This window comes from Manis pentadactyla, chromosome 10, assembly GCF_030020395.1.
Source record: "Manis pentadactyla isolate mManPen7 chromosome 10, mManPen7.hap1, whole genome shotgun sequence".
NCBI classification, from domain to species: domain Eukaryota; kingdom Metazoa; phylum Chordata; class Mammalia; order Pholidota; family Manidae; genus Manis; species Manis pentadactyla.
Window position 1 is genome coordinate 125,852,077 of NC_080028.1, and position 14,818 is coordinate 125,866,894.

The following is a 14,818-nucleotide window of genomic DNA, read 5'->3' on the forward strand; positions in this document are numbered from 1 at the left end:
CACAAATATGTCAGGAAGGAAAATATGACAGGGCACAGGTGTGGTGGGGGGCGGGGAGCTGTTTACGTAGGATTAAGGAAAGTCACTTTGAGGGAGTGACATTTGGGCACAGGGCAAGTGGGAACTAGCCTTGTGGATATGGATACCTTTATAATTTTCCATACTTTCTTAATCTTATTTTCTACACTAAACATGCAATACTTGCATAATCAAATCAAAATAAAGCAAGCCTCTATTTCAGAAAAAGATCTGGCGTCTCAGATCTCCATGACCAGGAGAAAGTAGGGAGGGTGGGAACAAAGTCAAAATGCATCACAAGGAGAAAACCTAGAGCTTTCCGGACATGGCCCGCCTGGTCTGGATTCTCCCCGGTCACGGGACCCTCGCCGCCTCGCAAACGAAGTTGATGGGGAAGCCGGGGTTGGAGACCCCGTCCGACGCTCGGGGACGAAGAATCGCCGCAGTAGGCTCCGCGCCCCTTCCTTGGACTGCATTTCCCGGGAAGCTCCACGCCCCGCTAGGAGCGGATACAGACTTGGGTGGGGGCGGAACCCAGAAAGCTGGAAACTAGTCTCCCGGGGCCGAGCTCCAACTCCTGGGCCGCTCCTTCGGCCCTCCACCCTCTCCAGAGGAAAGGGCGATGTCAGAAGGAAGGACCCGCCCCACTGCATCCCTCCCGGCAGAGCAGGCGCTCCACTGGCGGCCGGGCCAGGCGCCGTCTCTGCCCACTAGGCCAGCCTTGGTTTCCCCTTTCCTCCCCTCACGGGTCATACGAGCAGAAAAGTCCGCAAGAACAGCTGAAAAGCGCACAGCACAGCTCCAGTCTAAGCTGTACACCGCAACTCGGAGACGACTGCGGACGCGCTTGGAGCCGCTGCCTTCTGATTGGCCAGCCCTGGAATTCTCCCGGCTCATTGGCCATCCGTCAGAGAGACGGCAGGGTCAATGGGCGAACAGCATTCTGAGGAGTGTAGATGGAGAATTTGCCGAAGCGCCTGCGCTGTGTCGTTTCCCGGCGAGCCCCGCGCGAACTTCCGGCACCGGGAACCTGGCGGCGGAAGTGGGAACGCATGGGTGGCTCTGGGTAGTGGGTACCCCATAGGCGGGACCGGCGACGCGGGCCGCCGGGTCTGAGGTCAAGTGCGGGGCGCCGGGCGGCCGGTGTCGGCGCCCCGAGGCAGAGGCCCAACGGGGCGCGCGCCGCTGGGAAGTGCCGGCGGGAGCCCGGGGCGCCTGCACCCGCTGCCCGCCCAGCCGCCTCTCAGCTCCGCGTTCTCGCCTGCCGCGTCCGGCCGAGCCGCCCTGGTGAGTCGCTCGCCCTCTCCGAGTCACTGGAGGATGAGAATGGAGTGTATACTTTCCAGGGGTGTTATGAGAGTAGAATAATAAAGTAAATAAAGTAAATTAAGTGGCCTGTAGTAGAGAAGGACTGGAAACAGCCTGAGTGCCTCACTTGGGTATTGGTTAAGAAATTGGACACATCCACACCGCGGAATCTCCCAGAACGGCTCGTAACAACGACTTGTTAGGTGGAAAAGCAAATTTCAAAATACTATGTGCAGTAAGACCTCATGTGAAAACACACACACAACACTTTATTTTTGTTTCCATAGATACAGTTTCAGTAAATGCACAAGAGTCTGGGAGGTTGTATGTCAGACTGTTCATCAGAGGGTACAAGTGGTGGAAGGGAGTTTCTCTTTTATGAATTTGTATATTGTTTACCCCTTTTTTGTTATGATGGTTTGTGCCACTTTTTTTGTTGAAACAATTAAAGAAAATTCCAAAATACACTTCAGAACTGTTACGAAGAGTAGCAAAGTATAAATACGTGTCATACTAACTGTGGATAAATGGCTTAGGTTGGTGTCTGTGAGCCCTTCCCTGACACTCCCCGGGGTTAGATGTGTTTTGAAATTCAGAAGTTTTCAAATTTGAGGATGATAGCACATGTCATATCAGGTAATCCAGCCATCAGAATCTGGGCAAAACTCAATATCAAATGCATTAATTAGCTTTTTTATTGAAGTGTATTTCACATACAGAAATACCCCCTGGTAAGTACAGCTCAATGAATTTACAAACTGAACAGATGTTAATATCTCTGCCATAAAACATACATTTACATTAAGTGTGATAAATGGAGATTACAAATACACATTTCAGCAGGTCAGGTAGTAAAAACTTGGGTGTTTTGGATTTCAGAGCTGAGGATAAGGGGCTGTGGGCCTGTGTAGGTACGAGACAGTCATGTGAGCAAGGCATTACTGGAAAGCCACACTTTTCAGGTCCAGGAAAGGACAGGAGCTGGAGTTCCTGGATGTCCCTCCAGGCTGCTGTTTGCTCATATACTGTCCCCCTCCTGCTATTTTGCTCTTTCCCCAGGAGAGTGTGTCCAGATGCTGACCCAGCTGCCTCAGGGAATCCCTCTGGGAGACTGAAGGGCAGGCTCCTGGGCCAGGTTAAGGCCAAACCAGCCCTGAGCCTTAGGACAGGGGAATGGCAGCCTCCCTGAAGCCTCAGGACCAGGCCACTGGGGAGGGAGAAGGGCTTCTGATCGTCAAGGTAGAAGATTCCTCCTGGGAGCAGGACTCTGTCCAGCAAGAGGACAGCCAAGATTCTGAGGCCTGCCGCCAGCGCTTTCGGCAGTTCTGCTATGGGGAAGTGAATGGGCCCCACGAGGCCTTCAGCCAGCTCTGGGAGCTCTGCTGTCGCTGGCTGCGACCTGAGCTGCACACCAAGGAGCAGATCCTGGAGCTGCTGGTGCTGGAGCAGTTCCTGAGCGTGCTGCCTGGGGGCATCCAGGCCTGGGTGAGAGCGCAGTGCCCGGGAAGTGGCGAGGAGGCCGTTGCCTTGGTGGAAGACCTGCAGAGGCAACCAGGGAAAGCATGGCCACAGGTGAGGGGCCTCTCCCACATCCAGGGGCACCTGGTGAGCACCGAGGTTGGAGAGAGGTGGCTGTCTCCATAGTGACACGCCCTCCAGTGTGGTGTGGATAGAGCCAGAGGGAGCATCCATACGAGCATATCCTGACAGGTGTTACCTTTCTGAAACACACTGCCCAAATGAATCTGGTTCCTTTCTGGTGGCTTTAGAGGGCAGCAGCAGGGCCAAAGTGGGCATGTTCTAGGAAGGCAGGTTTTAGCTCTACACAGGGCCTGCAAATGTTTATTCCCGTTCTGCTCTAGGCCATACCCCACCGTGATATGCAAAATGAGAGCACCGGAGTGGGTACGAGAAGGTGGAACTGTCTGAACCCTGCTGCTTTGTGGGGTGTTGGGTCCTTGACACTGGAGGCATCTGGGGTGGCACTAATGGGTAGCTGGGGTGTGGGGTTCTGCCCTCATCAGGAGTGTCTCTCCCCTGTTCCCCCTTGCTAAGTGGCTCTGGCCTTTGGAGGCTGGTTCTTGCATTGTGCTTGATAAGGGAGTGTCCTGGGCACACAGCATCGGTTTTCCTCTGCACTTGCCTGGAGCCTCTTACTGATCTCCCCACCCCCAGCCCCTGAGGGACATATCCTGTGTCTCCTTCCCAGCGACTGAGCTCTGCCCCCCATCCACCCCAACTGGTCTCGGTGCTAATGAGCATGTGGTTCCTGCACAGGAAGCATCTTCAGAGAAGGTGGAGCCCAAGGCTGCTGTGCAGGGACCCCAGGCCAAGGGGCCACCCCTGAAGGTGGGTGCACGAAGCCGGCTACCTGTACCCCGGGAGCAGCACAGCCACGGTGGTGAGTAGGCTGGTAGGCCACAGAGTGGCTGGGCAGGGGCCTGGCACTTCCCTGGACATTGCCCTAAGGGAAGTAGGAAGGGTGTTTCTGTTCCTCGAAGCCCAGGCACGTGTGCATGCAGGACACTGTCTCAGGTCTTCCTCTTGGCCAGGGCTGACCTCTGAGGCTCTCTTCTTTCCCTTCAGCCCAGCTTCCTGCGTTTCTTAAAGAGGGGAGTGCCCGAGAGACGACAGACACCTGCTTCACCTTGGGGGTCCCTGTGAGTTACCACCCCTACTTTCTCTCTCAGGCCTTCTGAGCTGTCGAGTCTCTAGAATGGGACTCATCTTCTCATCAGTGGGCTTCTTCCCAGTTCTGTCTGGACCCACCCTGCTCCCCCCCCCAACCCCCTTCCTGCCCCCACCCACAGCTACCTGGGGGCTCCTGAGCAAGGCAGCCCCGAGCCAGGTTTTCTTACCCATTCCAGGGACCTGTGACCTTTGGCGACATTCCCTTCTATTTCTCCCGGGAAGAATGGGGCTCCCTGGACCCTGCTCAGAGAGATCTCTTCTGGGACATCAAGCGGGAGAGCTCCCGGGATGCTGCCCTGGGTAAGCAGTGGGCACAGCCAGGGCCATGGTGCCCTTGGCTCCTCTGGGCTGAGGGCTGCAGCCTCCCTGGAGGTGCCAGCAGCAGAGAGTGGCCCCAGGCAGGCCACACACCCCTGCGTGTCCTGCTGGAATGCTCGCTCCTCCTTTCCACGCCCCTTGGCTGGCTCTGCAGTGCGCTTTCCTGGCATCTGTTCAGGAGCCCTGGGTGATTTCTTTTTTGTGTCGTGTTCATTTTTCTCTGACCATAAGCGTGTGTGAGTACATGATGGCTGCACATGACAGGCAGTGCTGTGCTCAGCACCCATGTGGATGTTTTCTCAAGGGTTCTCCCCACGCAGTGCAAGAAGTGTGCCCGTTTTACAGACAAGGGACTCTGATGGGACAGAGCTGGGACTCAGTGCCCACCGTGGTTATGAGGGGCCCTCAGCCTGCCCTGTGAGGAGGTGCTGACAGGGACAGGGACAGTGTCGGCACCCACCATGTGCCAGGGCTGGGCCTGCTCACTAGAGGCCTCGCTCCCTGGGCCTTTCTGGGCACCGTGGGAACCATCTCAGTCAGCGCGACCTGGCGGTGCAGGCTAGGATCCCCTCGGGCCCGAATCTGTTGGTTCCTGAGTGAGGAGGACCGGAGCCTGCAGAACAGTGGGAGCCACAGAAGCCAGCCCCCTGTGGGGCCCCAGTCTCTGGGGATGACCAATGAGAGTTTGGGTAACGTACAGGCTTCCCGTGAGCCTGTTCAGTTTTGGGGTGGGAACAGCCAGGGTTCAGGGAGCCGGCAGTGCGATCCCTGGGTGGAAACGGAGGCATCCCTGGAAGGTGTGTGATTAGCCAGCACCTCTGTGCGCAGGGTCAGCCCAGCCCAACTCCTTGCCTCTGCGTCTGAGCTGCCGCCCAGCCGCACCGGGTCCCAGCCCATTTCATGGAGGAGGGAACAAGGCCTGGTTTCCTGCTGTCCAGCCCAGGGCTGGCAGAAGCCAAAGCCGGGGTGCTTTCCCTGAGCGCTGCCGCCCCAGCTCTGACCTGGAACCCAGTGGGACTGAAGGGGCCCCTCCTCTCGGTTTGCAGGTTTGGGGCCCAAGAGCCAAAGCCAGCGGTCCCGGCTGGAGGAGGCGGTGCCGGCGCTCCCGAGCCAGGAGGGCGGCGACGGGGGTGTGTCCTGGAGCCCCGAGGTGGCCGAGGCCTGGGAGGGCGAGGCCCGGCCGGGGGCGTCCGGGGGACGGGCGGGGGGCGCGCGGCGGGGGCGGCCGCCCACGCGCCGGCGGCAGTTCCGGGACCTGGCCGCCGAGAAGCCGCACAGCTGCGGCCAGTGCGGCAAGCGCTTCCGCTGGGGCTCCGACCTGGCGCGCCACCAGCGCACGCACACGGGCGAGAAGCCGCACAAGTGCCCGGAGTGCGAGAAGAGCTTCCGCAGCTCCTCGGACCTGGCGCGCCACCAGGGCGTGCACACCGGCCAGAAGCCCTTCTCCTGCTCCGAATGCGGCAAGAGCTTCAGCCGCAGCGCCTACTTGGCCGACCACCAGCGCATCCACACGGGCGAGAAGCCCTTCGGCTGCAGTGACTGCGGCAAGAGCTTCTCGCTGCGCTCCTACCTGCTGGACCACCGGCGTGTGCACACCGGGGAGCGACCCTTCGGCTGTGGCGAGTGTGACAAGAGCTTTAAGCAGCGTGCGCACCTCATCGCGCACCAGAGCCTGCATGCCAAGATGGCGCAGCCCGTGGGCTGAGGGTGCATGGGCGCCGGCTGGAGCCGCCCAGCCTGGACGGGACTCCTGGGGAAGAGCAGCGGCTCGGCCGCCTCCCCGAGCCCGTCCCGGCTGCTAGCCTGCTCTGCCCCGGCACCGGCCAACGCTCCCCAGGAATAGAAAAACCCCCGTGGTCAGCTTGCCATTCCCCTTCCTCCTCCTGGGGTTCTCTTGCCCCCCGGCTTCCTGGGGCCCCAGCATGTTCCTGGGCAGTGGCCTTAGCATGGGAGAAAGGCTAGCAAGTGTGAGGGCTCCAGCAGGGCCTGGGGTCCCCGTCCAAGGGCTCCCCTCAGCCTTGTTTACCCTGTGGCTCTTTTATTTCCTGCCTTCTTGGCTGGGTCCATGGGCCAAGCGCTCTGTCCTGCCCACCTGTGCTTTCTGGAAGGGATGGAGGACAGATCTTTACCTGCAGGGCACTGCTGGGCTCTGGGAGGGCCAGTCAGCCCACACCTATGAGGATGTGGTCCTGGGTGCGGCCACAGGGGCTTTCTGGCTGCCACCCCTCATTTCCAGGCCATGACCACTATGCCCTGCCTCGGCAATGGGGAAACTGTCTGCCTCTGCTCTTGGCTGAATTACCCCCTGGTGAGTGAGAGCCATACTGCCAGTCTAGTGAAAGGGGTGGTGGCCCCAGGGACAGAGGCTGACTGTGCAGGCCAAAAACAGGGCCGGCAGAGGCTCCCCACTGCTCCCCACTGCTCAGAGGCATGGGGCTGGTGATACTTAACACTAGCACTCTGTCAGCTCCGTCGCTGACTTCCTAGGCACTGCATTCCACGGTGTCGTCTGCATCACAGCAGATGGGCATTCGCAGGGACAGACCACAGGCCCCCCAAGGGAGCTCGGCCCAGCTGGCCTCAAAAGGGCAGCAGAAGGGTTTAAATAAATGTGGAAAATTCCTCCAGGCTGCTCTGTTCTTTAGGTGGCTGCTGTGTTGGGGGGATCTGGAATTTGTACCCCTTGGCCTCCTGGCCTAGTATTCCTGGGGGCATGTGGTGCTGGGCAGTCACCAGGTGGAGCCACATTGGTGATGTCCAGGTCAGCTGTGCCCCAGGGGGCAGTCATGAACCTCGGGACTCATTCTGTGTCAGCCAGTGCCTGCCCTGGTCTGGGGACAGCTCAAGATGGGGCAACTGGTGACACCCCTCCCTAGTCTAGAAGGAGAAAGGGGGAGCTGAGCAGGAATTGGGGTCTTTGCCAGGCCACCCCCTTTCTCTCTTGGTGAAATGAGGAAAAGGGCTTGGAGATGGCGTGGCTGGTCAGGGTGGTGACATGTTTATCCAGAGCTCTACGCTGGTGCCTGCACTCGTCCCTTATGGGAAGAGGGCTGCCGAGTCAAGAGGGGCCCTGCCCTCATTGCCCGCCAAGTCTTTGATCCCTGACCACACCCAGGGGTGGGGGCCTAGGGTGCAGGCTCAGAACTCCTTCCGCCCCTGCTCAACCCTGATTCACCTGGTGGTGGCCTCTGCGGGCCGAGCTCCTCAGCAGGTGGGGGTAGACAGATGGGATGCTCTGCCCCAAGTCTGCGTGCCAGCCTCTCTGCCCTCCAGGCCCTCCCTTAACCATCCTGCCCCATTTAACACTCACCTTGAGGTCATTGCCACAGACCCCATTTCCCAGATGAAGCAACTGGGGTCTCACTATGGACAGTTGACTCAAGTTGAGGGTTTTTACCTCTGGGACAGCACCTTGCCATTTCCTGTACCCTCACGCCTGAAGTTGCTGTGTGCGTGTGTGGGTGCCATGAGGAAGGGGGTGACAGGTGGCGAGAACAGTGCATGGACTTTTTTTTGGTGCCAGTGTCTGGCTTAGAAGGGAGAGACTCGGGTGTCACGAGATCAGATAGGAGGTGGGCCAGGAACTAAGAATAGGTTTGGGCCTAGGCTCCTGGCTCGGGTTGGGGTGTGCGGGTGCCAGCCAGGAAGTAGGCTGCTGAAGCCAGAGAACAGAGCAGGGAGTGGGGAGCAGGGCGCAGGGTTCCAGGGACGGGGACAGAGTCCGGTTCAGCTCATAAACAGCAGATAGGATGGGGCTTAGGGAGAGGGCAAGGGTTGGGGCCCAGCACATTGGTGCAGGAGCCAGGAGGTGAGTTTGTGCTCGGAGTAAGCCCCCACCTAGTGCCCATGGCCTTCTTGGTGGCTGGGACCCTGCAGGTGGCCTCGCAGATGGCAGTTGCTCAGGGGAGCCTGGAAAGAAAGGTGGGAGGCCCTGCCTGGCCAGCCCATTCCTGGTTCCCAGCTGAGCCCCACCCCAGCCCAACTCTGGCCTTGCCTCCCCAGGGGAAGTACAGCGTGCGAGGCCTAAGGGTAGCCCTGACGCTCAGCAGCCCCGAGGTGTCGGCCTCTACAGTCGCTGTCCTGGATGGCGTGTTCCGGGCCTTGGGCTTTGAGAGCTGCCGGAGGAGGGGAGCCTCGGTCCAGGTGAGCCCTCGTCTGCTTCCCATGCCCGCCCGCAGCCTCCCTGGGGCCTCGCTGTGCTCAGGCGCAGCCTCTGCTCTCGCTCTAGGGCTTCCCTAGGGAGCTGGCTGGGTTCCGGGAGCAGCTAGATGCCCACAGAGGCCCTGTGGGCTGCGCCCTAGTGGCCGCGGTGGCTCCCAGGGGGCAGCTGAGGCAGCCACGGCAGCTGGTCCGTGAGCTGAGTTGCTGTGGGGCCCTGCGGGGCTGCCCCAAAGTCTTCCTGCTGCTCTCAAGTACTCCTGGGGGTGAGTGGGCCGGGCAAAGACCCTGGGCACGGGGCTGGAGGTGGGTGGGAGGGCAGAGACGCCCCACTCCAGGCCAACGTGCTGCTTCCCCACCCAGCAGCCCCCGAGCCTGGAGCCTTCCTCACCGGCCTGCAGGAGCTCTGTGGCCGCTCTCCTCACTGGCCTCTGCTGCAGCTGCTGACAGAGGTGGGGGCCCCACTTGGGGAGCTCCAGGGAGGGGGCTGCACCGGTCACCTCCCCTGACTCTGCTGTGCTCTCCTGAACTGGGTGCACATCAGTGAGTTCACAGGCCCCACACCCACTTGTGTTACAACATCAGCCTTTATTATCTACCCACATGGACTTGTCCCCCCGCCCCTCAGCCACTCAGTCCCACAGGCATTCCCAGCTGCTCCTTAAGGCCGTGCCTCTGCCCACGCTGCTCCCTCTGCCTGGCTTGCCCCCAGTTGTCCCTGCCAGCCTCACACAGTCCCGTCCAGGCTGTTGGCAGTGCTCTTCCTTGTGCTCCCTGAGTCGGCTCTGCCCACCCAGGCAGGGACGGTGCCTGCAGACTGCAGCTCCCTGGCGGGGAATGATTAAGATCTCTCCTCCCCAGGCCATGCCTATCCCATGAGCCTTCCCAGACTGGCCCTCACCTGCTCTAGGGAGCACCCTGCCTCTGTGCACACTGGCCTCTGGGGCAGGGTGTGTGGGGCTGATGGCATGGCCACTGCCCAGCTGAGGCCCTCCGTGTCCAGGGAAGCCCACGATGTGAAGCTTGAACTAGGCCCCCTGTTCCCTCCCCTTCCTTGCCTGTCTCCTCCTCCTCCCCCGTTCTGGCAGGGATCCAGAGAGACTAGTAGCCCTGAGCTTGGCCAAGCAGCCACCCCTGGGGCCAGAGTCCCGCCCCCACGGAGCAGCCCTGAGGGGTCCGCTGGCCCCGCCCTCCCCAGGTCTTCTGCAGGACGGCGGAAGAGACCTCAGGGACCACCTACTGCCCAGTCCTGCGGAGCTCCCTGCGGGGCGCGCTGTGCCTGGGGGACGTGGGGCCCTGGGGGCCCGAGGTAAGGGTGCTAGGGCCAGGGTCCAGTCCACGTGCAGGAGTTGTGAGTGGGACAGACTCAGGGAGACCTGGGATGGAGGTGAGGGGCTGGGGGGTCCCCAGGCTGCTCTGAATGTGCCTTAACTCGTCTGTAGCCAGCACCCGGCCCCAGTGCTCAGTATGACCTGTCTGGAGCCAGAGCTGCGCTCCTCCTGGCTGTGATCCAGGGCCGGCCCGGGGCCCGGCATGATGTGGAGGCGCTGGGGGGCCTCTGTGAGGCCCTGGGCTTCGAGACCACACTGAGGACGGACCCTACAGCCCAGGTGAGGGGAAGCGCAGAGCTCCTCGTGGTGCTCCGAAGGCAGAGTGCCCCTCAGGACCCTGTGGACTCTCTCCTGGGCCTCTCACCCATCGTGGGCAGGAAGTGCACCCCCCAGTCTAGCCTCCATCTTCCCTGCTGCAAGCATTGGGAACCCACTTCCCTGCCTCTGGAAGGCTGGCCTCCAGGACTCCTGCAGCCTCCATGCTGGCTGTTTCTCTACTCCCTTCTCAAGGCCCCAACTGGACCTTCAGGCTTTCCCTGGGAGGGTCTCTCATTCTCTCCTGGACGCCCATCAGCTCATAGCCCTCCCCTCACACCTCTTAACTGTTTGGCACAGCTTCCCTGCTGGGGCCAAAGAGGCAGTTGTAGGAGGCTAGACCCACATCCCCCCTCCATTTAGGCCATGCCAGGCCTTGCAGCGGGGAGATGAGGAAAATAATTCTTCCTTGGCCTGAGGCTGGCAGGGTGCTGGAGAAGCGTACCTGGGTGGCCACCAGGTCCTGAGGAGGCAGTGGCCCTGGCCCAGGCCTCAATCTTGTCCCCACTCCAGGCTTTCCTAGAGGAGCTGGCCCAGTTCCGGGAGCGGCTGGATACCCATAGGGGCCCTGTGAGCTGTGCCCTTGTGGCCCTGATGGCCCATGGGGGGCCTCAGGGCCAACTGCTGGCGGTTGATGGGCAAGAGGTGTGGCCAGAGGCACTGGTGCAGGAGCTGAGTGGCTGCAGGGCCCTGCGGGGCTGCCCCAAGGTCTTCCTGCTTCAGGCTTGCCGTGGGGGTGAGCAAAGCTCAGGGCCCCCTGGAGGCCCAGTCAGGTCCTGGCCTCTGGCCCACCTCCTCCTGCCCTTGCTTTCCTTACCCAGTCCTCAGCCTCCTGGGACTAGCTGTCCACCTCCTTCAGGAAGCCTGAGCACTGGTCCTTTCCTCACCCCCTCTCCCAGCCTGTCCTAGAGGTCAAGTCCACCGGCTCGAGCATGTCATCTCACCCCCTGTCATTCAGAGCTCTGAATGCTTCCAGCCTGGCAGGCCTGCCCTGGGGTTCTGGGGCTGGAGGCTGGGTAGCTCGAGGCATCCCCAGATGTCTTCTGAGTGGAAGGACCTGCCTGTCCCCTCCTTCCCAGGGCACAGGGATGCTGGCGCAGGGCCCACACTTCTCCCCTGGTTCCAGCGCTGGCTGCAGGTGCCACCAGCCACTTCCTCCCACGCAGATGTCCTCCAGATCTATGCCGATGCCCAAGGTTGTCTGCCTGCCTTCTGGAGCCTGGGCTTGGGCAGGCTGGTGGGGGTTGCTGTCTGGAGTGCATTTCCTGCACTTTGAAATGGGGTCCTTTTGCCACCTCCTTCCCCTCTTTGCTAAGAGGATGGGAGGGAAAACCTTCCTAAACTGCAAGGGCCTTTGTAAATTGAGGGCTTCTTCCCTATTTGAGCCTCAACACAGCCCTGGAGCAGAAGGTGACATGGCTTTTCTAAGGCCACACAGATGGTAAGCAGTGGGGCTGAGATTTAAACTCAGATCTCCTTCCTGCCCTGCACTCTTTCCACTGCCCTATGTGCCCTTGAACCAGACTTGGGAGTCCCCTGGGGCTCGTGGAGTTCCCGCTGCTGGGTGAGTGGAGTTGGTCCCTCTTGCAGGCGGCATCTGCAGTGGCCCCACTCCAGGGAGCTGTGACCAAGCAGACATCCTGACTGTCTATGCAACTGCTGAGGGTAAGGGGTTGGTCATCAGGAAGCCCCATGCCCCAGGGCCCAGCCTGCAAGCCAGAGATCTGGAGTGGTTTTAGGGGCAGCTGGGGCTTAGTAGCTGGGGCAGAGGGGCAGCAACCAAGTTGTAGTTAAGCCATCTTCCTTCCACGTTTATTATTTGTAGTAATAGTAATAATGGTGAGCATACGTGGAGGGCTGACTGCCAAGCACTGTGCCTCCATTTCTTCCAGGCTCTAAGTTCCCTTGTGGGGAACAGTTCTGTCTACCTCAGGCCCTGCTCAGTGCCTGGCACATGGTGTGCTCAGGGAATGTTTATGTGATACCAAATACATTGTGTATTCACCCCACAAATGCAAAGCCACAGTTGTTCCAGAAGCAAGAAGTTCTTGCCCCTTGCCCCATTCCTTTGTCTGACTCCAGGGTCCTGTCTACTTGCTCCAGACTTCCCCCAACAAAGGGTCCCTGGTATTGGAAAACAGGGGTGGGGCCTGAGTCTAACACTGTCCTGGTCTCCTGGCTCAGGCTGTGTAGCGTATCGGGATGAGAAGGGCTCAGACTTCATTCAGACGCTGGTGGAGGTGCTCAGAGCTGAACCCCAGGGAGACCTTCTGGAGTTGCTGACTGAGGTGTGTTGGGGGTGGAGTGGGGGTGGCAACCTTGGGAGAGGGATGGGATCACCCTTCTCTCCAGCCCTGGTGTTCTGATCACCTCCTGTTCATCCCGTTGGTGAGGGTGGGATCCCTGCCTTACCACATGATACTCAGCACTGGACAGGTGAGACTGACGCAGTTATTGGCCACATACACTCACAGCCAAGAGGAGGACCCCACATGCCATGCTGGGCCGCTTGGAGCTGCACTCGGGGTCAGAGTGAGCCAGCAAGGGCTGTGGGCCACAGGCATTGTAGAAACAGGATGGGGTGCCCCCTGATTCCTGCAGAAGGATGTGATGGGCTTGTCTGAATTATTTCACAGACTGGTGTAGGACTGTAGCCCCATAGATGGAGGATGGGGTGGAGTATGGCTGGTCTTCAAGGATGTCAAGGCGGCACGTGAAATGTTAGGCCTTAGAATACACTGGGTGCCAGACTGCCTGCCAGGGGACCCGGGAGTCCTGGGCACATGCTGAGTGTGGTTCTCACAGGCCAACCGGCAGGTGTGTGAACTGGACGTGCTGGGCCCTGACAGCGATGAGCGGCGCAAGGCCTGCCTGGAGATGCGCAGTTCGCTGAGGCGCCGGCTCTACCTGCAGGCCTGACCTCACCTGTGGCTACCCAGGCAGTGCTGGCAATGGGTGGTTACACCCCAGCCACCACCAACTCCATCCACTCCCCGGTTTCCTCATGCGTAAATGGGCAGACAGCACGGTCGCTGGGCTCGACTGGCGTGCAATAAACATCTGTTGATCGCTGTATAGGCGAAGTGTCTGCTCTCCGGAGGCGCCACAGTGAGGGAGACAATATACAAAGTACCTGGCGCTTCATAGGGGTGCATTTGTGCGCCTGGGAACCAGAGGTTGGGCCGTGACCGGGAGGGGTTGGGGGGTGGAGTCCGCGACGAAGGACCCCAACATGAACGAGGCTGGGCTGGATGTCCTGGGAAGGAGCAGCCCGGGGTCCACATCGCTCTCCCAGCACACACGCCCCACCTGCACCCGCGCGGGGGCCGTGGAACTGCTGGAGCGGCGTCTGCCTTCTCGGAGGTCAGAGTGCAGTGGGGCCGCAAGACTGAAACAGAGCAGGCTTAGCGGTGTTGGAATGGGGGAAGCGCAGGGGCCGCGAGCACGGGGAGGCTCCTGCCCACACGTGGGAGGAGAGCCTAGGAGCCTCACCGGGGCTCGAACTCTAAAGTCACATTCGCGCAGCGGCCAGCCGGGAGCCCCCGCGCGGAACCGAAGGAGGGAGGGAGGGGGAGAAACCCAAGCAGAGAGTGTGTGTGTGTGTCTGTGTATCTGTCTTCGCTCCTCGACACTGCAGACATGCGCGTTACGGAGCGCTCGGGAGCCCCCAGAAGCTTTATAAGGAAAGCGGCGCCGCCAGCCGACGCGGGGCCGCGTGGCCTAATGGATAAGGCGTCTGATTCCGGATCAGAAGATTGAGGGTTCGAGTCCCTTCGTGGTCGTTATTGCGTTTGCTTTTCGATTACTCTTTAAACTTTTAGCTTTCTCGGGGGACTGTGGCCTACGCGGGCGCCAGACTCTCGGGCAGTTCCAGCCGCCCGCTCAGCCCTCCGGAGATTCGGACGCCGCCCGCGCCTGCCAGCGCCAAGACTGCTCCCGCGGCTACCCGAGGACACGGAGGGGCCTGGTGGAGAGCGGGTCCTGAAGCCACCGGCCGCGAATTCTCGCGAGCCCACTGGAAAGTGGCTACGTGAAAACAGCTCAGACGATAACTGGGACACACGAGGGGTTGAACTCCCCAGGGGGACAACTGCATTTTAAAGCATAATCGATTACTGTGATGAAAACGTTTAGCAAATAGTGGTGATGGTTGCTCAATATCGTGTATGAAACTGATGCCGCTGAATTTGTACACTTAAAACGGCTAAAATGGCCAATTTAACGTTATGTGTGTATTTAAATTAATAAATGTAGAATAAAAGTGTAAAATGTAAAAACTTGTGAATTAAAAATGTAAATAAAATGTAGAAATATAGATTATTTCGACTTCTTGCAATGAAAACCTACCCTTAAATGACTAGCGTGAACGTATAATTTAATATTTAAATACAAAGAATATACCCAAGACTGAGTCTTCGTTTTACCCGGAAAAAATATCACTACCTGCAGAACCGAATTGTCTCCAAGGGATTCAGGCTAAGTGGACCGACGGATACGATGGTTCCCCTTCCCACTAGGTAAACACTGGGTAGGCCTGGGGAGCAGGTGCTCCGGGCGGGCGGGCGCAACTGACCTGGGCTCCTGCGGAGTGTCACTTTTTTCTTAATCGTTTTTTGTGATGTTTCAGGGGTTTTCTCAGGGATCATAAATATAAACAAGAAAAACTTCATCAAGGTAAA

At 59.5% G+C, this 14,818-nt stretch overlaps 2 protein-coding genes and 1 non-coding gene across 6 annotated transcripts; all 3 read left to right on the forward strand.

Moving 5' to 3' along the window:
* Positions 1-1,045: 1,045 nt before the first annotated feature.
* ZNF213 (zinc finger protein 213) lies at positions 1,046-6,957 on the forward strand. Of its 3 annotated transcripts, none has more exons than XM_036920354.2 (7): positions 1,046-1,305; positions 2,386-2,898; positions 3,189-3,231; positions 3,536-3,727; positions 3,913-3,986; positions 4,194-4,317; positions 5,164-6,957. In XM_036920354.2, the coding sequence occupies exons 2-7, from the start codon at positions 2,500-2,502 to the stop codon at positions 6,135-6,137; spliced, it is 1,806 nt and encodes a 601-aa protein (XP_036776249.2). In that variant the 5' UTR covers positions 1,046-1,305; positions 2,386-2,499; the 3' UTR covers positions 6,138-6,957. The 3 variants fall into 3 exon arrangements, with proteins under 3 accessions (XP_036776249.2, XP_036776252.2, XP_036776254.2); XM_036920357.2 differs by having other exon boundaries at positions 1,048-1,305; positions 5,382-6,957; XM_036920359.2 differs by lacking the exon at positions 3,189-3,231 and having other exon boundaries at positions 1,052-1,305; positions 3,604-3,727; positions 5,382-6,957.
* LOC118929854 (caspase-14-like) lies at positions 6,499-13,214 on the forward strand. 2 transcript variants are annotated; one of them, XM_057487678.1, is made up of 11 exons: positions 6,499-6,643; positions 8,338-8,478; positions 8,564-8,759; positions 8,857-8,945; positions 9,692-9,802; positions 9,936-10,103; positions 10,629-10,875; positions 11,219-11,335; positions 11,730-11,804; positions 12,324-12,427; positions 12,945-13,214. In XM_057487678.1, exons 1-11 carry the CDS (start codon positions 6,575-6,577, stop codon positions 13,056-13,058), a joined length of 1,431 nt encoding a protein of 476 aa, XP_057343661.1. In that variant the 5' UTR covers positions 6,499-6,574; the 3' UTR covers positions 13,059-13,214. The 2 variants fall into 2 exon arrangements, with proteins under 2 accessions (XP_057343661.1, XP_057343660.1); XM_057487677.1 differs by lacking the exon at positions 6,499-6,643 and adding an exon at positions 7,901-8,256.
* A 634-nt stretch (positions 13,215-13,848) lies between these two features.
* Positions 13,849-13,921, forward strand: TRNAR-CCG (transfer RNA arginine (anticodon CCG)). Its single transcript has one exon. It is a non-coding gene; the product is annotated as a tRNA-Arg (tRNA).
* Positions 13,922-14,818: the final 897 nt, after the last annotated feature.

Excerpts from the sequence above, each read along its gene's own strand:
- ZNF213 (XM_036920354.2), top strand. The coding sequence starts at position 2,500 with ATGGCAGCCTCCCTGAAGCCTCAGGACCAGGCCACTGGGGAGGGAGAA. Across the intron at positions 3,987-4,193 it reads GCTTCACCTTGGGGGTCCCT|GGACCTGTGACCTTTGGCGA; the intron begins GTGAGTTACCAC and ends TACCCATTCCAG. Across the intron at positions 4,318-5,163 it reads CTCCCGGGATGCTGCCCTGG|GGTCAGCCCAGCCCAACTCC; the intron begins GTAAGCAGTGGG and ends CTCTGTGCGCAG.
- LOC118929854 (XM_057487677.1), top strand. The coding sequence starts at position 8,182 with ATGGCCTTCTTGGTGGCTGGGACCCTGCAGGTGGCCTCGCAGATGGCA. Across the intron at positions 8,946-9,691 it reads TGCTGCAGCTGCTGACAGAG|GTCTTCTGCAGGACGGCGGA; the intron begins GTGGGGGCCCCA and ends CGCCCTCCCCAG. Across the intron at positions 10,104-10,628 it reads GGACGGACCCTACAGCCCAG|GCCTCAATCTTGTCCCCACT; the intron begins GTGAGGGGAAGC and ends GCCCTGGCCCAG.